This window comes from Macaca nemestrina, chromosome 5, assembly GCF_043159975.1.
Source record: "Macaca nemestrina isolate mMacNem1 chromosome 5, mMacNem.hap1, whole genome shotgun sequence".
NCBI classification, from domain to species: Eukaryota; Metazoa; Chordata; class Mammalia; order Primates; family Cercopithecidae; genus Macaca; species Macaca nemestrina.
The window spans coordinates 106,996,687-107,021,467 of NC_092129.1; the positions used below are offsets into that span (position 1 = coordinate 106,996,687).

The following is a 24,781-nucleotide window of genomic DNA, read 5'->3' on the forward strand; positions in this document are numbered from 1 at the left end:
ACTGGGAATATCATTGCCCAGAATAAAGACCATGTTTCTCCACTTCCTTTGATGTGACTAAATTCTATGATGGGATATAAATGGAAGTGATATATGCAGCTTCTGGAAGTTGCCTTAAAGAGGGAGGGCATTTCTTTATCTTTTATCCTTCCTGTTGGCCAAAATGAACATATGAGGAATGAAAGTGGATTAGACATCTTTGGCCAAGATATAGAAGGTGCATAATGAAGGTGAAAGAGTAATGAGACAGAAGAGTATGTCTCAGTTAGCTATGGAATCACTGTATCAACCCTGTGTTCTTAATGTGAGGGAAAATATTAAGTCTATTTTCCTACCCACTGTTACTTGGGAGTTTTGATACTCACAGCCAAAGCTACTCCTATCAAATACAGAGTGCGATAAAGTTGCCAGTCCAGTGTACAGAAAGTGAGATAAATGGATGAGGAACGAGAAAACAGGATTTGAGATTTCTCCAGACGTTGGCCAGTTAAAGAAGGAGAAGCTATGGGTATGGCCATCCTCCCTACCCTCCCACCCCCACAAACTCAAGAAGAAGGTGTAACTGCAGGACACAAGAGAATTACAGGGCTCAAATAAATCAGCCTTCTCCATTATGGGAGTCTCTCATCAAAGTTCTTCTCTGCAAACTTTGGAAGAGTCAAGTTTTAATTTTAAACCTTATCAGTTTTCACTAGGAAAAGAAAAAGGATGCCCAAATCTCTGTGACTTCAAAACAGCAAAGGCTTATTTCTCATTCACTCTACATGTTCATCTTGGGTCAGTTGGGAGCTCTGCTCATTTTAATAATTCAAAAGCCCAGGCAGAAAGAAGCCCATCTTTGCATGTGCTTCCTTGCTCATGGCAGTGAAAAAAAGGGGCAGTATGGTGAATCATGCACTGGCTCTTAATGATGGTGCAGCACAGCAACACTCTTCACGATAGCCAAGAGGTAGACGCAATCCAAATGTCCACTGATGGATGAGCAGATGAATAAAGTATGGTATATTCATACAATGGAATATTACCCAGCCTCAAAAAAGGGAGGAAATTCTGTCACATACTACCACATGAGTGGACTTTAAGGACATTATGCTAAGTGAAAGAAGCCAGTCAATAAAAAGACAAATACTGTATGATTTAACTTATGTGAGGGACATAGAGTAGTAAAATGCATACACAGTAAGTAGATGGTGGTTTCCAGGGGCTGGAGGAGGTGGAAAAGGGAAGTTGTTTGATGGGTATAGAGTTTTAAGTTTTGCAAGATGAAAAGGTTTTGGAGATTGGCTTCACAACAATGGGAATTTACTTAACACTACTGAACTAAAACTGGCTAAGATGGTCAATTTTATGTTATGTGTTTTTTTGCCACAATAAAAAAAAATGATACTCAGAAAAGACATACATCACTTCTGTTCACATTTAGTTAGCCAAAGCAAGTTACATAGTTATGCCTACCTTTAAAACATGGGGAGGTGAAGTACAATCCTGTCATGAGGTAGTAAAGCAGAAATATTTGGTGAATAGTACTAATGATAATTGCAGTCTTCACTTCAGGGCATGAAATATTTCCTTCATCTTTCTTCCCACATACAAAATGCATTCATTTACTTTCCTCCAAGGGAAGAAAACTCAAAAGTCTCAGTGATGGTATCAGCTTCAAAACCCCAGATCCCTGGAAGATGCATGGCAGTCTTTACGTCAGGAGATAATGTGAAGGAGCCTGTAAAATAGGTCTGTGTATATCTCCTTTTGATCCAGAGACCTGACCCTCCCACCTCCCACTCACACATTATCCAGTGGTAGAACAGAGTCAAGATACCTTCAACAAATACTGACATTAAAAAGCAGAAGAATGGGAAACATATGGCAGTCATTGGCCTGTCATTGGCAGTCATTGGCCTTTTAATATTAGACTGGGCAGATGTTTTGAACCTCCTACCCAGAGGATGGGAAATGTTCCTTGAACAGGCTGGCTTTCCTGAAAGGAGCTCCCCTGTCCACTGATCTCTGTGATTCTTGGATTCTCCCTTTGGGAAAGTCCTCTTTCAGCTTTCTCTGAACAGGCACCCTGCTTCCTGCCTATAAATGGTGGAGAGTCCAAGAGCCATGTTAAGTCTCAAATTGCAACAATCACATTTAATCCAGGTTAGAGACTTTGTTTAGCAGTAAAATTGTCTTACAAAATTAACCTTGGTTGTCTTCTGACTTACTCGCATGTTTCTTTCCAGACATATTTATTTGCCATATTTCTGTGTTTTCTTGCTCTAGCAGTTCTGTTTTCCCTCCCTGTCCCTTTTCTCCCTCTGTCCCCTCTCCCCTAGTTATAGATTCCTTGAACCTAGCAGTGACAGCTACGCCTTTTCCCATGAACCAATGTAAGTCATTCTGGGCCATTTGGTCTACTTGAAGGAATGACTGGGCACCACACCTTAATTCATGATCAGTGATCTGATCCTTGCCACAAAGCTGAGTTTTAACGTGCTTTTGTTGCTCAAAGGATCGATTTTACTTTTCATTATTTAGACTGAGAGGCAGTTGCCTTTTCCAACCTTATAAGTTCTTGACTTTGTAGATTCTCTAAATCTCTTTCATCTATCCTTACAAACTGACCAAGTCTTCTCTGAACATATCTTTTTCTTATAATATCTTATTAAATACAATTAATAATAGGCAATAAACAGTAATGATAATATGTTTTCAACCTCTTCCCCAAAATTAGATATGCCTTTTGCCTTCAAATTACTGTAGGCAATAGTCTTACCAAAGTTTTCCCCACTAGAAAAATAATTTCCATTCTTCCAGGCTTCAGTAATAGTTTTCTTGATTCCCTCTGACCAGCTGTTAAGCCAATGCCACTCATTTTAGGGTTCGTTTTATTATTAAAGCAGAACCTTTCTCTTAGGATCTAAGTTTTATATCATTTCAGGATAAGATAGAAAATCCTGCAGACACAAATTTCCCTCAAATCTCAGCAGCTTAAATAACAGGTTCATTTTTAGCTTTGACAGCTCTATGTCCATTGGAAGGGGGTCTTCGAAGGGTTCTGTTCACTGTGATCACTGAAAGAAACACATTGGCAATCTCCATACCAATATCTGTTTCCATAATCAGCTCCAGTGAGAGTGTGACTCTTTTTTTTGTTTTCGTTGTTGTCGTTCTTTGATTTTTTTTTTTTTTTTTTCTTTTTAGACAGGGTCAGGCTGTGTCACCCAAGCTGGAGTGCACTGGCACAATCTCATCTCACTGCAACCTCCACAACCTCTCTGGCTCAAGCAATTCTCCCACCTCAGCCTTCTGAGTAGCTGGGACTACAGGCACATGCCACCATGCCCGGCTAATATTTGTGGGTTTTTTATTTTTGGTAGAGATGGGGTTTCACCACATTTCCCAGGTTGGTCTCGAATTCCTGGGATCAAGCAATCCACCTGCCTTGGCCTCCCAAAGTGCTGGATTGTAAGCATGAGCCATTGAGCCCAGCCAAGTATGTCTCTGACAGCTGGAAATATTTGGTAAGCAACACTAAAGGAAGCTCCGTGGTTCTGGATTCAGTTGTACAGAACAGAACCCACTCTATCTAATTTAAGGAGAAAAGGTTTCAAAGATTCAATAGCCTATGGGATAGCTCAGAAGACGAAAGAGACAGACTGTAGGTTGAGCTTTCAGAAAAGTCTCCCAAAATCACACTCAGAACAAGGTCGTCAAAGGAGCTGTGTCTCTTTTGCAAGCAGGAATCCACTAGTATCAGGACTCCATAAGAATAAAAATACTTTCTTAATCATAAAGCCCCAGTCTCTGCCAGTTTCAGATCACATCTCACCTGCTACAGTCTATGCCTACAGAGTGAATGCAGGGAGACGTGCCTCTCCGAATCCACAATGCTGGTGCCTGGGATCTTTGCTGATGTTGTTTTTAGGAAAACAAGAAGCAGCAGACACACCAGATGTAGCAAAAGTGTGGCCTCTTCCTAACCTCCACTGTCTATACCTCATGCTAGTGCATCTAATTAGCCAAATGCAAATTATATCCAGAACCTCAGCTGTAGTGGGGACTCCAGCATCTAGAGTGAAGGGAGTCACACTAAAACTGAGATGGAGTTGGGCAACAATCCACCATTTACATTGGTAAAACATAGCAACAGGCCATATTATGGAGTATCCCGTTCTATAGCAACAATAAAATACCTCTTTTAATCATTTTTATCCCTGCCTACTTCAAAGTAATTTTAAGAGGTTTATGCTAACTGTTCATAATCAGGCCCTTAGGGATTCAGGAAAAGTTAAAAATTTTCTGTGGTCTCTTTTATCATTTTAGGGGGAGTATAATATACTTGCTTCAAACGAAATATGTTAAGCATCATCCTTCCAGGATATGCATATTCCCATAGTTTGGTGGTTTATCATCTTCAATTTTCACACCAATTCCATGAAGCAGTGTATCAGTTAGAGATAGTATTCAGCTGCATGTCACAAACATCCACTTAAAGTGTCTTGATCAAACACAATGTTTATTTTCCAAACATTAAAGGTAGACTAAAGCTGGACAATCTGGGGCCACTGCAGAGACCTCGAGGCCTGCCTTTCTGCTCTTTCACCCTGAACTGTGGCCCTTCTCTTTTTGGACATAGATGGCTATTCTACTTCCAGACATTGTTAGCAATTTCCAGGATAGAAGGAGAGGAAGAACAAAGGCACAAGGCATCTAGCTACCTGGCTAGGTTTGCCCTGTTATTTGGTGCTGTTTACACAACCACCTTGTGACTTCTGCATATATTTCATTAGTCTCAGAGGTGTCACAAAGCAACCTCTATCTGCCAGGAGCTGGAGGAACTAAAGACTGTTTTGTTTTGTTTTGTTTTGACCAGACCTATTGCCAAAATCAGAATTCTGTTAGTAGGAAGAAAGCTAGTGTGAATATTGGGCAGGTAACTAGCAGTATCTGCCGTGAATAGACATTATTTTTCTCATTTTACAATAAGGAAACTAGGGTTCAAAGACGTTAAGTAATGTAATGCTAGCTCAATAGCTTGAGGTTTGAATTCATGCCTATGACTGCAAATTCCAAACTTTTTGATAAACATTTATTTTTAAAATGGTTAAAACTTAATTTTTTTTGACATGTTAAGAGGTAAATTGGATTATTTAGGGGGAAAAAAAAAGAAAAAACAATGCATTTGCTTAAGATTCCAGAGAGCAGAAGTAGGAGTGGGAATGAGAAGGCGGAAAAGGATGAGAGATTTTCTGTGAGAGTAGCACAATTCCGTGTTTTAAAAACAACAAAAACCCTATGCAGATAAGCAGCCTTGAAGATTATGGCATATTTCCAGGCTAGTTTTCCACTGCTGGGCAAAAATTTATTGCCTTGTGGCTAGAATTCATTCTGACCTGGCCAAACTCATTTTATTGGATAACTCTTTCTTAGTGCTTGAGAATTATAAGAGTTATTAACCAAGCTAACCCGAAAATCATCTCCAGTTGCTACATAGTATTTTTCAGAATGATTCATTCGACTCTTATTTCCCCAAACTAGCATTTTCTTGCTTTCATTGAGAAAAGGAAAATGGTATGATCTCTCTGAAAGGCAAGACCACTGAGAGTAGTGACAGAGATGGGGTTACTGGATGTTCCTTCCAAGCTCCCAGGGATTCTGAGATTTGAAGGACATGCAGAAGACACCAAAAATAGGTAGTCAAAATCACTATAGCTTAAAGAAGAGGGTGTGGCCCTATTTGAGAGTATACTGGCACTGACAGTAGTTTATGAGAATGTGCAATTCAGTCAGAGAGCTCTGCAACAACCACTAATTGGTCTTTGGCACCTTGCAGCTTGTGGCTTTTTACCTAAGGGGATGGGATGGAGTCCTTACTTTGCTGTGTCCTCACCATGAACTTTGGGGATTTCCTTCCCTTAACTTTCTCACCTCCTTGAGCCCGGATGGCTCTTGGCACCAGCCATGCTAACAATCTGACAAAAAGGAATGGCTAAACCAATGTAGCCCAATCCCTGGTTCTATCTGAACATATCTATACTGAGCATATCTAATTCATCCCAAAATTGTCATTTGGGAACTACAAAAAGCAAATTAATCACACTCCTGTGAGTTTAAGCAGCAGGAGCAAGAAGGAGAGGTAAATAGCACAGAGATTGAACCTGAAAAGTACCGGGGGTAGGAAAACTGTGTAAAACATACCTGGGGTAAAGCATCTGCACAAATATTAAATTTGATTGAAGGTTGGGAACACAAAGAGTGGTTTTCTTGGAAGGTCACAGAATGCCCTGGTTCCTCTTGCTATTAATGCAGTTGTGAGTTATGCTTACGCAATCATTGACATTTAGCCTTGAAAGGGTGTGGCTTATAGGGCTTTGGCCAAGGTAAGTTCCCTTTGAGGATTTGGGGTCAGGGATTTTCATCTCCCAGGGGCCCAAGGAGCTGCCTAGAGGGCTGCCTGGGAAGAAGACACTTCTAGGTATCTGGATGTGTGCAGTTTTTAATCACTCTTCAGGTTCCTTGCAACTAGAGAAAAGGAAGAATGTGAAATCAACAAGTTGTGCCCAGCAAAACTGAGATGGAGCAAAAGCACAAAGTGAGGTCTGTGGGGCAAGTTTCACCCACAGAATTATGCTCCTGCTCTGGAAGTGTGTTGAGAACTCCACAGGCTTTTATAGATCTCTGTCATCAGAATCCAGGTACTGGCATTCAGCAAATATTTGTTGAGAGCAAGGGCCTAGTCTATTAATTACTCTAGTCCTCAAATTATAGTGTAAGTAACATGTGAAAAGCTTGTTTGAAAATGCAGATTTCCAAGCCTAGCCATTCAATACCTTGGGGTTGGGGCCTGGGGATCTGCACTATTATCAGGCAGCTCATTTGATTTGGGACCATTGGTTCTTGGACTCTTCTTGTTGCTTTGTAAAAACTAACCTTGGTCTCTTCAAAAGTTAGCACCCAATCAAAGTAGAGACTTGACTGGAAAATACAAACAAAATATTCTTTTGCCATCTCGTATTTGTTGTTTTTGATGTTGTTTTATTACATACCTGAATTCTTCACTGCATATTTTTTTGGCCTATTTATGGAAGAATAGTAACTTAATCTGGAATTACAAACTATCAGAAGCAACACATTATCATTTTCACTTTTCCCCTTTCTTCCTTTCTCCCTTTGTCTGTCTGTCTGTCTCTCTCTCTCTCTCTCTCTCTCTGTGTGTGTGTGTGTGTGTGTGTGTCTGTCTATGTCTCTGTCTCTTTCTTTGCCTTAATGATAGTCATGCCTATCATTTGTTTTGCCCTGCTGTCTGAAAAATGAAAAGTAGGTGTTCAGTTGCAACTATCAGAAGCAATAATGTGTAGATTCTGAGTCTGACTTCTCCAGTAATTTGTCATTACTTACAGCAAAAGCCTAAGGGACCCTGCCTGTGTCTGCCTGAAAGAGGAAAAGAGGGACAGTTCAAGAGGGAGGTGATTTGGAAGTCATTCTTTCCTTTGAAAACTTCCTCTAAGCCTGGTGTGGTGGCCTGCACCTATATAACTACTCAGGAGGCTGAGGCAGGAGGATCGCTTTAGCCCAACAGTCTGAGATGCAGTGAGCTATGATTGTGCCACTGCATGCCAGCCTGGGCAACAGAGTGAGATCCTACCTCTAAAAAAAAATAATAATATTAAGCATTTGTTTTGGAACGTCAAAGAGTCACAATATTCATTAGCAGTGGCATTCAATTTTTTTGACCAAGACCATACTAAAAATATATTTCATGTCACAATTCAACATACACACATACATATGTGTGTTGTGTATGTGTTATATGAGCACATATGGAAAATGGAAACAATTATCTTATGAAACATTACTTACCTTTACGATGTGAAATACACTCTGATATTTTCTATGCTTGGCCCTTTCTTTGCTTTTCTTATCCTTCCCTTCTCCCTTCCTTCTCTCTCTCTCTCTATTTCTCTCTCTCTCTCTCTCTCTGTGTGTGTGTGTGTGTGTGTGTGTGTGTGTGTCAATGTCTCTATCTCTTTCTTTTCCTTAATGATAGTCATGACACCATAAATGGTTTTGCCCTGCTGTTTGAAAAATGTGAAGTAGGTGTACAGTTCCAACAGTTTTGAGTAAGAAAAAAGAGGAGAGGAGCTGGAATTGGAAAACAAGTTTGTTCACTATTTTTTTTTTCTTTCTTTCTTCGTCAGTAACTCCCATTAATTTATCCAGGTCTACCTTAGTTACGATAGCTAAGATAGCTAAGATGCATCCTACTTTTACTGTCTTAGAGGCTGATATTCCAAAGTAGTAGAAATGCTCAGTGGAATATAGTGATAAACAAATGAGTCTGTACTTCTTACCAGCTTGACCTCCTCACTGTCTTATATGTGACATGCTCATTTCTGCCCAGATGTCTTTATCTCTTAACCTAGAATTCTAGCTACCCACCAAATCATTCTCTTTGCCTACTCCTCTTACCTCCAGGGCCACCAGTACAGGCTTGCTCTGACATTCCTAGATCTTGAAGGCTACCAAAGGTAGCCTTCAAGCTACCTTGAAGAGAACACTTCATTTCCTAGAGTAGTGCTCAGTCAGGTGCAATCTACATCAAAGGAAAGATAAGCGATGCTGTTGTTTTTCAACCAAAGCTGTTATTTTCATAACTTGTAAATGAACTGAAGATTCCAAGGACTCAAAGTCCTCACAATCAGCTTTCCTTATCCAACAAGCAAGCTTCAGTTTCACTGTAGCATTTTTGTTGTGTGCAGTAAAAACATTCACAATTTTGTTTGCTGTTGTTGATCTGTTTGGTTTTGAAAAAAAAATTAACAAAGAAGCCAATTTTCTGAGTTATTTTTCATGTTAGCACTACCTTTGTTGTGGCACCTTTCCATCTCTCTAAAGAAAAATAGCCGTCCGGTCCAGATTGCAAGTGCTACTCAATATCCTTCTCACACATATCTTACTAAAAATGTTTTCACTGACTTTTTTTTTATTTAACTATCAAGCACTTAGCAAATTAATCTCTTGCAAGACATCTTCATTAAAATAATATTTTAAGGATAAAATTATTAACCTGTAAATTTTTATCTAGCTGTAAGTAATTAGTTTTTATCTTAGTTCATTTCAGTATACTATTGTCATTCACTGAATGCCCGAGAACAGGGAATCTATCAAAAATAATTCAGATCATGTCAAAAGGACACAAGCACTAATTTGAAAGGGCATGCATTGGCTAAGATGTGATAAAGGAGCATTAAAAAGGTAATAATAATGATAGCAATACACTGATGCACACCAAATATGTAAAAATCCATGAGTTCATAAAGATGTTCCAAAAAAGAAAGTAATTAACCACCTCTGGAGTATGCTAGATCAATTAATGTATTCTGAAAATCACTAAAGAAAAAGTGAAATATTAAACTTCATTGCTCGATGATATTTTTAATATATATTTGCAGCCTCTTTGTTACCAAAATGGATTTGGCCATATTCATAATGTAAGGCTTCAACACATTTTCCTACAATGTGAGCTTTGCCTGCTAAGATGATTCTGAAACTAACTTTGTCCAATTTTGCTTTTTCTATAATTTCATATGAATGAAATCATTCAGTGTCGTCTTTTTTATTTGGCTTCTTTCATACAGCACTTTGTTTTTGATATTCATCCATGTAGGAAAATTTATTCCTTTTTATTGCTGAGTAGTATTCCACTGTATGTGCTCATCACAATTTGCTTACCCATTCACTAGCACTTTTCCTGCATCTGCTGAAAGGATTGTTTTTGCCCTTTATTCTATTAATTCTGCCAATTACATTGATTGATTCTCAGATTTTAAAAAAGCAGCTTTGCATTCCCAAGATAAGCCCCACAGGTCATGATGTATTGTCCCTTTAAATGTTGAGTTTCATTTACTAAAATTTTGTTCATGACTTTTGTGTCTGTTTATGAGCGATATTGGTCTGTAAGTCTCTTTTCTTTTGAAGTCTTTCACTGGTTTTGGTATCAGAGTAAATCTGTTCTCATAAAATGAATTCAGAAATACCTTTGTAATGCTCATTTTATGCCTTGCAGAACTTTGAGAAACATTATGCATAACGTGTAACATGACAGGTGTCATTCAAATATATGTTTCAAATATAAAATAATCAGTTTTTACCTTATTTCTTTTCTTAATTTCCATAACAAGCATGTCCTATTCGTCTTCACATCTAGTTTGAAGTTGGTTGAGTTAGTGAGTGATTTATAATCACAGATTTTAGAAAATTAGAGCTAAGTGATTTTAGGGACTATTGTCACTATATATCTAGAGGGGGAAACTGAGGCCTTTAGAGGTTGCCACGCTCTTCCAGAAGAGAGTACCTTCCCACGCTTTACAGGTTCCCATCATGTAACAGTCACTAAAAGCCTTTATGGGTAGGAAATGTATGAAGTAACTGCTTTGTATATATTTACATTATAAAGTTTACGTATTCATTCTTACTTTTTCCTTCCTATGAAGGCACACACTGTTCTTATTCTTACAATCTCAAAGAGAGAGCAGCGAAACAATGAAACTTCAGGATTGTGTGGCCTGGAGGCTACTAGTTGAACTGGGCATGCTCAGTCGCCAGGCAGATTTTTTCGGTGAAGTGGAAACTACAACAGCGCGTACCGCGCGCGGAGGTGGGCGTGCCCTCGTGGAATTTAGAACGTTGCCTCAGCCAATGGGGCCTCGCGGCTGGCTGGCGGGGCTCCTCATTGGAGCAGCAGGGAGGCTAGCAGAGGGCCCCCGGAGGGAGCCGCGGAGGTGCAGGTCGAAGAGGCCGGGCTACGTCGTGCCCTGCGCGTGAGCAGCTGCAGCGGCAGAGGCAGCATCCAGCGGCGGCGCCAGCAGTTCCAGCCCGTTGCTTTACTTTTTCCTTCACCGACATAGTCATTATGCCGAAGAGAAAGGTAAGTCTTACCAAAAAAGATTTCAAAAGCCTTCAAATTGTGCTTACAGTAAATCCTGGCATTGCAATGGCTCGCGCAGAACGCGCGCGGTGGTAACCCGGGGATTGGGAATCTCTTTGCTCCTCCACGCTTGTTTTTAGATGCCTGTTGCAGACGTTCCTCTCTCCCTCTCTCCCCCGCCCCCCCTGCCCCGTCCTCATCGATCTCTTAATGTTACTTTCTGTCCAGTGACGCGGTTTCCCCTCTTTTTGAACTCATTCACGCTGGAATGTTTTCCACCCCCAACAACAAGAAGCAAAAGAGGCTTTCTATTCCAAAAGGGAGTTTCCTCTTTGCAAACTGCCAGGTTGCGAATTAGTGTGAAGGGAAAACAGCGAGAGGAGAAAAACAAGTACAAGCGTATGGAGAGGGAAGAAAATAAATCAGGCAAATGTTGAGATTATTCCCATGCGGCTGTGCCCGTGGGCTAGGTGCGCCGCGGTGGCTTCGAGGCTAAGGGAGAGAGAAAGCCATGTTTAAAATAGCGCTCACCCTCCTGCTCGCCTCCGCGGCAGACCCGTATGTACCAACTCCAGTGTCAATCAGGGCTGGGGCCAGCGAGGCGGGGCCTGGCGGCCTGGACCTACCCGCAGTTCGGGGCGGGAGCAGCGGAGTTGGCAGCGTGGAAGACGGGACGGCGCTGGGGCGTCCAGTATGGCTCGTCCAAGGTCAGGGGGCCACCAGGTCCTCCCCAGCGACTGGAACTCACGCTCGGTTGGGGAAGGCGGGGTCCGCGCGCTATCCGCCTCTCTGCGCGTATAGCGAACTGGAGTCATTTTTGTCTTGTCTTCCGCCCCCTGCGGACTGTCCCCTTCTGCGCAGGCCCCGGACACCAACTACCACATTCGGGGACTCAAATCTCCCTCGGGGTGGGGCTTCGACTTGTCCCAGGGAGGGGAGAGAAGGCTTTCCTCCTCCCTGAGAAACCAGTGTGTGATGGCTGGTTCCTAAGTAAGTGCTTTGCACCCTCCCACTGCCAGCCTCAGTGTTTCCAGCAGTGTCAACCAGTGCGGGTATTAAATTTGAAGCAAAATTACACCTAGTATCCTGCTTTATCGAAGAACATGGACTAATTTGTGTGTAAGAGTGACTGCATTATTTTAAAATGCTGAAGTTTTAAAAATTCAAAAGCTTTTCCCTTCTTATACGTTATTATTAAGAATTGGGTGGAAACTTGTCTCCTACTCCACTTTTTAAAAATGATAATAATTGGAAGTGTTCAAAAGTCTCAGAGTTTGTTCTGCACATACTGTGTGCCTCACGCTGTGCACAATTTGACTTGCATTATCTCATTTAATCCTGAAAACAGCTTGAGCGGTGTTACCCCCATTCAGCTGGAACTTAAAGACATAAATTGCCCCGCATCTCACCAACCAATAACTACTAGTAAAGATTTAATCAGATGCTATAGATGCCAAAGTCTTATTCTCACCCATATCGTACTCATTTACGAAAGGGTGGGTCAAGAGGAATTAAGGAAATCCAAAGGTACTCCCAGTTTAAGAAGACAGATGGCATATTAAGAGCACTAATACTTGAGATTTATTATTTAAACTTAAATTTTATGAAGGTATTTTCTAGCCCTGTTTTATTAGAATTAGGATATTAAGTGATGTCACCATTTTCAGCATTTTGACTGATGGTTAATGATGGGTTGGAAATTCTAGTAGAGACAAAGGAACTAATCATCAAGATATGGGTTACAGAGTAAGTGAGCTGGGGGCCATCCTTTTTTCCTGGGAATTTTAAACAAATGTTTACATAAACAGTAGGTTAGGTGTGCACACTTTATGTATAATGGACCCTGACTATGGAACCCTTCCTTGTTGTTTATCCAAGGGCCAGAGTTGCTGAAACCATTATTCTTACTTCCCCTCTCTACCTCTCTCAAGCAGACAGAGGGAAGGAAAAAACAAACAAACAAAAAACAGTAAAATAACAATTATGGTTTTGTTTCCCTGGAAGGCAGGGAACCCCCATACATAAGCTAGCCAATGGTCCTGAGACTAGGGGCAAAACTGTACAGGCACCTGTGTATCATCCCTCAGGACATCAGAGTGTTCTCCGGTGATGGAAAATCTCTCCTTGATTAATAGGAAGACTTTCCATCTATACCTGAAGCCTAACGACCAGGTTGTACCTGGGCAGGAACAACCTCAGATTAAACACAGCTATCATGGCCATCCCATCCTATCAGTCAAATCTTAGAGCAGCCTCATGGAATCCTGAAGTTCACTGGAACTTATGTGAAGAACCCTTGTCATTAGGTAAAGCCTGCTTAGATACAAAAAAGAACTGGAGACAATCCATGCGTAGCTCTTCAAGATCTTTAAAGCTGGGGTAACTGCCAAAGCATTTACATACTACACAGTATTTTTCTTGATTTCTTGTAGAGCAGACAGTTCTTTAGAAACTGTCTAAAGAAACAATGTAATAAGCCTTAAAAATGTCTCCATAGTACTTTTTTTGCCTTCTTAGCCCCCTGTATCAACTTTCCCTAGAAATCAAGAAATGTTATTTAATGAACATCTGAGTAAGTTGTTCTGCAGAGCAAGAAGTGGTACAGATAAAGTCAGTGAAAACATCTGGAATCTTGCCCTGTTGTAATGCTGTAGGGACATTACAGTTTTTGCCCTCTTGGAACTTGTGTTTAATTCAATGAGGTGATAAGACTAGCAGCACAAAACAGTTGAATAACATTAGAACTGTGTCTATGTTCCAGAATGTGTACAGATTCAGATTCCACAACCGGTAGGATAGATAAGGAAAGTTCACTTTAGGCTGGTCTTAAAAGTGTGGGCAGGACTCAAATATACAAAGAAGAAGTCAGAGTCATTTTTTGTTACCAGGTATTCAAATGTGTCTCCTGATTGTATCTTAACATGACCAGGCCTCAGTTTTGCAGCTTCAGGGCTGCAATATCATTTCAATTAATATTAAAATGTTCTTATGACATTTCTTTGTAAGTTTTATGTGTATCTTTGTGTGTGATAGTCATAGCTACATTAAGCCAAGTGGTTTTTTTATAAATGCTATAGTATTTTGTGAAGTAGTAAGCACTTAGTGAAGAGTTCTTCAGTGCATATTAATCTGTAAGTTTTTGAGATATAGATGTCAGTTTCCTGTATTTATTAGGTAATGGGTGGTGGGTGAGTGGAATTACAGGGGAATTGATAACATTCATGGACTCAGTAGTGAAACAATGAGTGATGGAGTTCTAGACTGTTCTGGCCAGACATCCACAAATGCCCGCAGTGGTCATGTTGTTATGTGATGATTTGATGTTCTACGGAGACATGAGCCAGCGAGGCCTAGAATCACAGTCCTGGCATGATTAGCAACAGGAGACATGTTTACATCTTTCTTTTTATTAATATTTTCCTGTTCCTTATCACTAGAACTATTTTAAATGTCTAGTGTATCACATCAGAAATTCTCTAATGAGGCAGTTTTCCATGAATGGAGCATGTAAACAGTCATGTCTCTTGACACTTAAAATAAAGGTTTAAGGAAGGAAAGCCCATCTGCCTGTAGCTTTGAAATTCAAAATTAGGTTTTTATCTGTTTCTTTAAAATGGAAGGCCCAGTAGCAGTAGCATTGGGCTTATTAGCACAGTGGATGCTTAACTAACCATGATCAAGGTTTGTGATAGTTAATTTTGAAATTAGTATTACTTGTCATAACACCAAAAACAGAAATTGTAAATGAAAACACAGACAAATTTGGCTACATGAAAATGAATATTTCAATATGAAAAAACTTAACAAAATGTTTAAATTTATGAAAAACTGGGAAAAAATATTTGTACCACATATCACTGAAAAATGTTTGCTATTTTAAAAAGATAGTATTTCACATTTCCTTATAGAAAAGATGTATACCTTTATAGGAAAATAATGAAGACTCAAGTAGACAAAAATGTTTAGTTTTACTAGAAATCAAAGAAATGTACATTATTAAGAATAATGAGACATAATTTTTAAAATAACCAATCTGGTTTAAAAAAAGATTAAAAGTACCTACTGGCTAGTGCTGAGGGATAAAGACACTCAGCACTCTCAATTATGAGAGTATAATTTCCTTTAAAACATTTGTTGAGTATAATCTACTTACTATAAAGTCCATTCATCCATTGAAAGTATACAATTCGGTGATTTTTAGTAAAGTATAGAGTTGTGCAACCATTATCATAATCCAGTTTTGAGACATTTCCATCATTCCACAAAGGTCCCTCATAGAGTTTTTAGCCAATCCCCACTCCCAGCCTGGCCCCAGGCACTAATGTACTTTTGCTGTGTCTAGATTTGCCTTTTCTGGAAATTTTATATGAAAGAAATGATACAATATGTAGTCTTTTTGACTGATTTTTTCACTCAGCATGATGTTTTTGAGATCAGTTTGTGTTGTAGCATGTATCAGTACATCATCCTTTTTTATTGTCCAATAGTATTCCATTGTATGGATATATTAGTGTTTTTGTTTATCCTTTCACAAGTTGGTGGACATTTGGATTGTTCTGGGTTTGGATTATTATAAATAATGCTGCTGTGGATATTTGTAAATAGTTATTGCATGGACATATATTTTCATTTTTCTTGGGAAGATTTCTAAGAGTTGAAGTGGCAGTTGGTTTGAAAGTCTATGTTTAACATTTTAAGGAACCTCCAAACTGTTTTCCAAAGTGCATGAGTTTTAGTTTCAACATACTTGTTCATACTTGGTATTGTTGATTTTTTGCTTATAGAGATTCTGATGAATTTTAATTTGTATTTCTGTAATAACTACTGACAAGCATCTTTTCATGTGTTTACTAGCATAACGTGTATCATATGTGAAATGTCTATTCAGATATTTTGCCCATTTTTAATTGGGTTGTCTTATTATTGAAAGAGTTCTTTATAAGTCTGAGATACAAGTCTCTTATCAGATATATGATTCATAGATATATTCTCCCAGTTTGTGACTTTAAAATATTTTTTTTTCTTAATGATGTCTTTTGAAGAACAAAAGTTTTTACTTTTGATGAAATCCATTTAGTGTTATATCTAATAAATCTTTGCCTAATTCAAGCTTACGGATATTTTCTCCTAGAGGTTTTATACTTTTCACTGTTATATTTAGGTGTGTTATCCATTTTGAGTTAATTTTGTGTATCGTATGACATAAGGTTTTAAATTCTTTTTTTGCTGGTAGAAATCCAATTATCTCAGCACCATTTGGTGAAAAGACCATCCTTTCTCCACTGAATTGCCTACGTACCTTTGTTGAAGCTCCTTCATAAATGTAAAACTTTATTTCTGGACACTCAATTGTGTTCTATGGCCTGTATGTCTTCTCTTATACCAATGCTATACTATCTTGGCTAGGTGCAGTGACTCACACCTGTAATCCCAACAGCTTGAGAGGCTGAGGCAGAAGGATCACTTGAGGTCAGGAGTTTGAGACCAGCTTGGGCAACATAGCAAGATATCATCTCTACAAAAAATTTAAAAACTACGCTATCTTAGTATCTTGATTATTTGGTTTCATAGTAAGATTTTAAATCTGGTAATGTCAGTCCTTCACTTTTTGTTATTTTTTCCCGAAATTGTTTTTAGCTATTCGGTCTTTTATGTTTTCATGTAAATTTTAGAATCACCTTATACATTTCTACAAAAAAAAAAAAAAAAAAAAAGCCTGCCATTATTTTGATAGAGATTGAATTGAATCTATAAATCAGTCAGGAAAGACTTGCTTTCTTAGCAATATTGAGTTTCCCAGTCTGAATATGAAAGAGCCTGACATCCATAAATGCTTGCTGCATTTGATTGAGTTAAATATTGATATGGAATCTATATTTGAGTAAAGGCTCCAAAATGGTAGGGCTGTACATTTATTTATTCATTCAGTCCATGTTAAACATTCATTGGGCATCACCTTTATGCAAGATACCATCACCTTGGGAAATTAAATAAAAAATTACTGTTTTTTTCAACCTGAATGAGTAAATGCCCTTGTATTTAAGGATTTTTCAGTCTGCTAGGATAGGTAGAGCACATACACAAGTATTTGTAATTCATGCCAGAAAGTGATAATGAGCCACAAAAGAAGCTATGAGCATTCAAAGGTTTGTCCAGGCTGAATGTCCAAAGTAGAAACACTGATAAAGAGTGTTGTTTGGTTAAAAAGGTTGGGGGTTATATCTTTTAACCACCCTATTGTGTTTAAGAAGTTGTCTGAGCCATGTGTCTAAATCAGCACAAGTTATTTGATTAATTACCTATTTTTGAATTAATTTGGTTTTGTAATCCTAATTTGACTTTACCGTGAAGTCATTCATGGCTCTGATCTTCCTTTCATCCCCCATAGCACCCAGCACAGGTAGTGTAGATATTTGTAGAACAAATGGATGAATAAATTGTTTTCAAAGGAAGGAAGTAATAAATTTAATCATTTTATAGTAAGTAGGTTTAATATTTCATATAGTGGGAGCAACTCCAGTATGGTTCTGGCATTCGCTGTGTTTTATTAGCTATATGGTCTAAGGTGGGTTCCTTAACCTCTCCCTAAGCTGCTAAGTTCCAATTCTCTAATTATTAGATTCAGTTTCCTCATCTGTAAAATGGAATAATTGTATGCTCTATTTCATTGCATTATTATGAGAATTAATTGAGATGGTGAATACAAAGAACTTAGCCCAGTGCCTGATAGGTGTAAAACAGTCAATGGATGTTTGTTGTGATGATGAGAATTTTAATTATTAAGAGAATCACAGGCTCCTAACAAGCACTAGGCCTCCACTTTGTGGGATGACAAATGGTGCACACAGTGAGTAGTGGGGAGCAAGCGGATCCCACCCTGATGTCAAATTCACTGCAATTATAGGAATACATGTTTAATCACCAAATAACAAATGGAGTGTTTTTGAAAGAACATAAGCTTTAATCTTGTGCATTTTTACATGGTTGATTTTTCTCACGGAAAAAAGTATGTTTAAAAATATCTTCATATAACATTAAAATTCCCTTGGAAGATCAGTTACCAAGTGATCCTCTTTTCCTATATTTTTCTCCTAAAACATTGCTTTTGTTTACAACAGAGTTAAATATATTATTCCACTTTCCTGCAGGGTACAATTTGGAAATGGTGACTGAAATAAACAGCATTTAAGCTGTCTGCTTTCACAGTACCTAGTGTGTTGAAATATGTTGTTAGTCTCCTGAATAATTTAAAAATCACTGTCGAAGTTAACAAACCAAATCAAAATGTTGAATTCCTTTTCACTGGTTACTTACTTACTGTACATTTCACTGTCTTCTTAGAAGAATTCAGTCAAATCACGTAGGGGTTCTTTGTCAAGCTATTTATTGAATCCAGTATTCTTCTACCTTGTGGGCATATCCAGAGACAGGGCTATTGAGATATGCCCAAGGCACATACGTATTCAGTCACACATAAAGTAAATGATGTGCACAATCAGAAGTAGGAAGATAGAAAAATGGTTTTAAATTTCAAAATTGGCTCCAAAATTTAATATTTTAAGAGAAATGTATGTCAGTAATTAACACAAATATACTTACTACTATTAAAATTGAATGAATATCAAAATCGAGCTATTTCTTGAATGCCTGGGTGTGCTAGACCTGATATATGTGTTTTATATTCATAATGCACCTTAGTTTAAATAAAAATGTGAAATTATTAGAAATAAATGCAAGGGAAGTATTATTCATTTCATTTTTCATTTTATTCTCACAACAGTTTAATGAAGCAGTTTCATCTCACAGCTAAGAAGATGGTCTCTTTCTATGAGTCAGACTGTTCTTAGCACTTTGCATTAATAATGTTAATTCTTCCAACCACCCAGTAAGGTGTGTCCTCTTCTGGTTCGCATTTTACATATGAGAAAATTGAAGCATCAAGAGGTTAACAGACTTCCCCCAAAGCACCTGTGATAAGGAATGGCTGAGTTGTGATTTCACTCCTGAAGTCTGGCTCCAGAGCCTGTGATCTTAACCAGTGAGCCCTGCAGCCTTTCTCAAACACAGGGGAAAATATTGGGATTTAGTGAGATTAACAAATTTCCTCTGGGTAACACAGCTAGGAAGTGATAGAACCAGCATTCTAACCAAGCCCTGTTTTACTGAGGAATTTTGCTGTTAACTATCACACCATAATACTTTCTGCATATGTTTATTTCTAATAACCACATGTATTTTTATTTTAACTACAGTGCCTAATGAATGAAACATGGAGGAATCAAGAGTTACGTAAACATGAGTGTTCATTTGTTTAAAATATCTTTATTACAATATAGGCTGGTGCCATGGTTTCTAAATGCCAGTCATAGAAAGAAAGTTACCCAACAAGTCATTATTATTTGTGATCCTGCCTTAAGGCTGGCCTCAGGGTCCACTTCTCTTCTTGGTAAGAGAGGAGCATTACCATGAAGTCTTCTAGGTATTTCAGTAACTAGTGGACTGTAGGGTTATATACAAGATACACATATGCAGTTTCCTCACCTAAGTATTGATTGTTTTGAGTATTAAAAGTCTGACTGTTTATAATTTTCTCAGATTCTACCGTGAACTGCTGGATTTGCTATTTCCATGATATATTGTCTTCATCAATTTGCTATATATGGAATAATGGGAATACTCCCTTGTGAACAGGAACATGTATTTACGCTTACATATTATACAGTATATTGAGGGATTTTAATGTAAATATTAAGCTATCATTACTTAGGGACTGGGTTTAAAAAATAAGTAGATGCTTTTGTTTTTGGAACTCGTCAAGAATAAAAGCTTAATAGCTACGAATATCTACTGGACCTAGGACTGGATGGATTTTTATTTAGGTGTTCTAGATTATCAATTGACTAATGTTTTATTATAGGTGTTATTTTTTAAATGTACAAGTGATATTTTAAAATTGTATCTTGATTATTTTGACCCCATGCAATGAAATACAAAATCTACACTAAGAGGTATTCGTTTCCTTATTTCTTTTACTTTTTGCTCTTTTTTTGTCTCTTAGGTGTAAACTGTGGATGTTTTTATAATATTGGACAGAATTAGTTAAGTTCTACATTGTAGAAATTCATGGTATGAAAAGTAAGGCATGATGTATATGGGAGATAAACGTACTAAAGACAAAGTGATCAAAATATGAAGCTTTAAAGACTCCTTAAGTTCCATATGTATTTTATTTAATACATTTTTTAACAAACTGCATTCTGACTACTCATTACTTTACCCCTTAATTACAATTTTTAATCTTATTTCCCCTTAAGCAACCATATGTAGATCACATTACAGCCAGCTGATTAGTTTTGCAAAAATACAAGGAACATTGTAACTGTGTTTACCATTTGCCAGAAGTTAATGTATGTCCGAGCAAACAGGAAAATAATAAAGTAACCATCTGGTAACATCTCTTTTAAGAGCCCCGGTATAACAATACAGAGACTTTGGTCTAGTGTGAATTCTGCCACTTTTTACCTCGGGAAGGTCACTTGACCTCTTGGAAGCTCTACTCTTCATCTGTACAATGGAAATATTAAGACTGTGCTCCTGTTCATCTCAGAAATATTGAAAGCATCAAATTCAACAACCATATGGAAGCACGCTGAACATGTAAAGTACTACAAAAAATTATAGATGGTTTGGTGTATGTTTTTGGTTTTAATACGGAGATAAAAACAACCAGATCTGTGTGTCTGACTTTTTAAAAACCCAGAATAGTACTAAAATTTTGTTCAACTCAACATAAACTATTTTTAATAGGTTATTGTTCATTGTTATTTCAAGAGGCTCATGAATGATGGAGAATAGGAAGCACTCCTTTACATATCCTTTGCTCTTTGGCTAGGGCTACAGGTTAAAGCATTTCCCAAGCTGGAAGGCTTTTGCTTTTCTTAGAATCCCAGATCTGCACCCAGTTTTGAAATTAAGACCACTAACACAAACCACTTTGAATGGTGGAGTGGATAAGAGTATGAACTCTGAGCCAGCCTAGAAGAGCTGAATTCCAGCTCTTCTGTTAATACTTACCAGCAAGATTACCAGCTGATTAATCTTGGGCAAGTTACTGAACCTCTCTGGCCACAATTCCTAGTTTATAAAATGGATATAATCATGTTTTACCAACCTCGTAAGATTGTGGTGAAGATTAAATCATTTCAATCATTGCCTTGCACATAAGTGCAATAGCCGTCTTTATTATTCCGTTGCACCCCTTTTCCCTTGCTTTCCCGATACCCCAGTGCTTGGCATTCCCACGATGTACACGTGGCACTTATATAATGTGATAAGTACACAAGTAGCTAAGTCAGTCAGGTGAGTGAGATCTTAAGGTCCATCTTAACTAGTTTTACTGGTGAAGAAACTCAAGTCCAGAGAAGTCAGGTGTGAGCCAGACTGGAATTCAGGCTTCTGATTGAGCCACATGCTTTCTCCATGGCCATGTTTGTACAAAACCACAGCACATAAAAAAAGGTAACTCTAGTGAAAGGGACAGCTCAGACCAAAGAGGTTTAAAATATTTAAACTTCTTTCTTTTTCTTTTTTTGAGACAAGGCCTCGCTCGGTCACCCAGGCTAGAGTGCAGTGCAGCCTCCACCTCCCAGGCTCAAGCGATTCTCACACTTCAGCCTCCCAAGTATCTGGGATTACAGGCATGTGCCACCATGCCAAGCTAATTGTTTTCTGTGGGTTTTTGTTTGTTTGCTGAGATAGAGTCTCGCTGTCACCCAGACTGGAGTGCAGTGGCACGATCGCGGCTCACTGCAACCTCTGCCTCCCGGGTTTAAGCGATTCTCCTGCCTCAGTCTCCTGAATAGCTAGGACTACAGGCACGTGCCAACAGGCCCAGCTAATTTTTTGTATATTTAGTAGAAATGGGGTTTCACTGTGTTAGCCAGGATGATCTCTATCTCCCGACCTCGTGATCCGCCCACCTCAGCCTCCCAAAGTGCTAAGATTACAGACCTGAGCCACTGCACCTAGCCTTGTGTGTATTTTTAATAGAGGCGGAATTTGCCATGTTGGGCAGGCTGGTCTGGAACTCCTGGGCTCAAGTGATCTACCTGCCTCAGCCTCCCAACGTGCTGTGATTACAGATGTGAGCCACTGTGCCTGGCCTATATTTCCTTAATATTAAATATAAACCCTCATTATTGAATTGTGTGTACTTACACTAATAAAGTTTCACTGAACACACTGGCACATGACTTTTTCTTTATTTTTAGTTATCTTTTATATCTGATTGCAAGAGAAATATTTTCCCTACAAAGTGGTCCTCGGAAAAGAGAGAGTTGCTGTTTATTTCAGTTCATTCAAAGTCTTCTAAAGAAGCATTCTTTGTTACTACTTTTATCTTGAACAGTAAAATACCATTTACAAAAGACATAGTAGCCTGCAGTGACCTTAATCAATGTAATTTGAGTTTATAGAAATCACCTGTTGGAATTGATAAGCCAAGCAGGGGAGCATATGGAAAATAAATTTAATGTAAGTTTGATTATTAATCCCATGAAGGGACCTCTCAATTCCAAGTATTGGATATTTAAAGATTACTTTAAAAGCAGTGCAATAATAGAGGATCCCAGACATACAACTACAAGATCAATGAAAAACAACCAAGCCATTGTTAAACATGGCTTGGTGGTTTTGAGTAAAACTTCCAGTGTCTGTTTCATGTGTCATAGAAGTATTTGAATTTCAGGAGACTACCTTTTAACTCAAGAACTTATAAGAATTTCGTGTACAGTGCCATCATTTGTGGAGAGAATTAACCTTGTGTTAAGTAGTTATGTGTTCGTTTTAGCTGAAGAGTTAGGTATAGGCACATTTCAGACCTTTCTCTTGGTGTGTTATTTGAATTTTTTGGTCCCAGAGTGGTTTTCTTGTTAACCAATTTAATACTGGACTGCTTTTTTCTCCTTCAAGAGTTCTGAGTCCAGTGCCTTCATTATCAGTACAAATGAAACAGTTATATTACATGTCTTGTTCAGAAGAGGAGGCAGTATAAACCAGATTGATATAACATTGAAGAAATAGAAAAAATGCTGAGTAAACCTAGTTATGTAATTTGTGTTAGGGAATAGATATGGTACAGTTAACTGGGTTTAATAGAGCAGGTTTGCTTCTAGTCTTTTTCTTCCCCCCAGTATGTATAATATTTTTATTTGGAAAAAATGTAAATACAGAGAAATCCAGGACATAATATAACATACCTATTTACCCATCACTGAGAATTCACAAATTGGAATCTTTTAAAAATCATTGTTCATTTCAGGCCTTTCTAGAAAATAAAATAAATTATTAAAGATAAAGTTCAGTTTCCTTTGAAACATCCCCTTCGTTCCTTTTTCCTTGTCAACCCTCCCAAAGATAACCATCATCACGAATTTGTTGTGTATTATTCCAGTTCTTGTTTTTATACCTTTATGACACATCCATCCATCCACCCATAATACTGATTTGTGCAAGTTCTAATATTTGTATAAGTGGAGGGACATGGTGGCTCACACCTGTAATCTCAACACTTTGGGAGGCCAAAGTGGGTGGATAACCTGAGGTCAGGAGTTCGAGACCAATCTGACCAACATGATGAAACCCCATCTCTACTAAAAATACAAAAATAGCCAGGTGTGGTGGTGCACGCCTGTAATTCCAGCTACTGTGGAGGCTGAGGCAGGAGAATTGCTTGAACCCAAGAGGTGTAGGTTGCAGTGAGCCGAGATCGCGCCATTGCACTCCGGCTTGGGTGACAGAGCGAGACTTCGTCTCAAAAAAAAAAAAAGAAATTTGTAGAAGTGTAGTCCTGTTGTATACTCTGTTTCTTCACTCTGTCACTTGACATTATAATGTAAGGGTGTACTATGTCTAGGTATATTGTGATTGCCGATATATTTGTACTTTTTATGTTTTCTGTTCTTTGTTTTCCTTTGTTCTTTACTTTCCTGCTTTTTATTGTAAATATGTTTTGTTCCACCCCTCCTGATTTGGAAGTTTATAGATCCTATTTCTGTTCTTACATTTTTTAATGGTAACTTTAAATTTTATTTTAATAAAGTCTAAAATTACTCTCTATATGTATCATCCTCCAGAACAAAACCAGGAGCATAGTATCCTTTAACTTCTTACCTACCGACCCCACTTCTGTCTTTCATGATTGTTATTGTCTAAAGCTGTGCTATATGGTAGCCATTAGCTGCATGAGTTTATTAAACACTTAAGAATGAGGAACTGAATTTTTTATTTAATTTTAATCAACTTAAGTTTAAAAACTGATATTAGAATCAGCGATTAGTAAATTATAAATGTTTGGAACAACCTGGGTGAAACTACTGTAAATTTTATGAATTCTAAATACAGATTAGATGTTCCTGATAAAAATTTAGCGTTTGAATAAAGATGTGCTCTAAGTATAAAATGAACACCAGATTTTAAAGATTTAGTACAAAAAAGTCTGAAATGTCTCATTAATTGTTTTTTTTTTTGCATTATGTAATTAATGGGTGAAATAATAAAGTTAGATATATTCAGTTAAATAACATTAAAATTTCACCTGTTTTTATGCTTTTTTAAATGTGGAATTAGAAAATCTAAAATTATATGTTGTATTTCTGTAGGACAGAACTGCTCTAGAATTTCTATTGAAACTTAAAAGCACAATAGGTAATGTTATTTACAATTAGTAGTTAATTAGACTTATTAGTATATTTTTTACATTTTTTTCTTATATACTTTTCCTTCCTTCTAGATTTGTTTTTCTTATTACTAAATTTGATCCTTTAGTAATAGATTCTTGTTGAAAGAAAGACTTTGTTGGAAGTGAAC

The 24,781-nt window shown here is 37.9% G+C and overlaps 1 protein-coding gene and 1 pseudogene across 5 annotated transcripts in view; one reads left to right on the top strand and one right to left on the bottom strand.

The window, feature by feature from the left end:
* The window catches only part of LOC105496837 (ADP/ATP translocase 2-like), a 142,195-nt pseudogene extending 130,388 nt beyond the window's left edge, over nucleotides 1-11,807 (bottom strand).
* LOC105496833 (high mobility group nucleosomal binding domain 3) overlaps nucleotides 10,761-24,781 on the top strand; it is a 32,151-nt gene continuing 18,130 nt past the window's right edge. For all 5 annotated transcript variants that reach the window (XM_011767441.3, XM_011767440.3, XM_011767442.3 and 2 more), the window contains exon 1: nucleotides 10,761-10,915. In XM_011767441.3, the coding sequence (XP_011765743.1) occupies nucleotides 10,901-10,915 (15 nt within the window). In that variant the 5' untranslated portion in view covers nucleotides 10,761-10,900. The remainder of the gene's footprint in view (nucleotides 10,916-24,781) is intronic.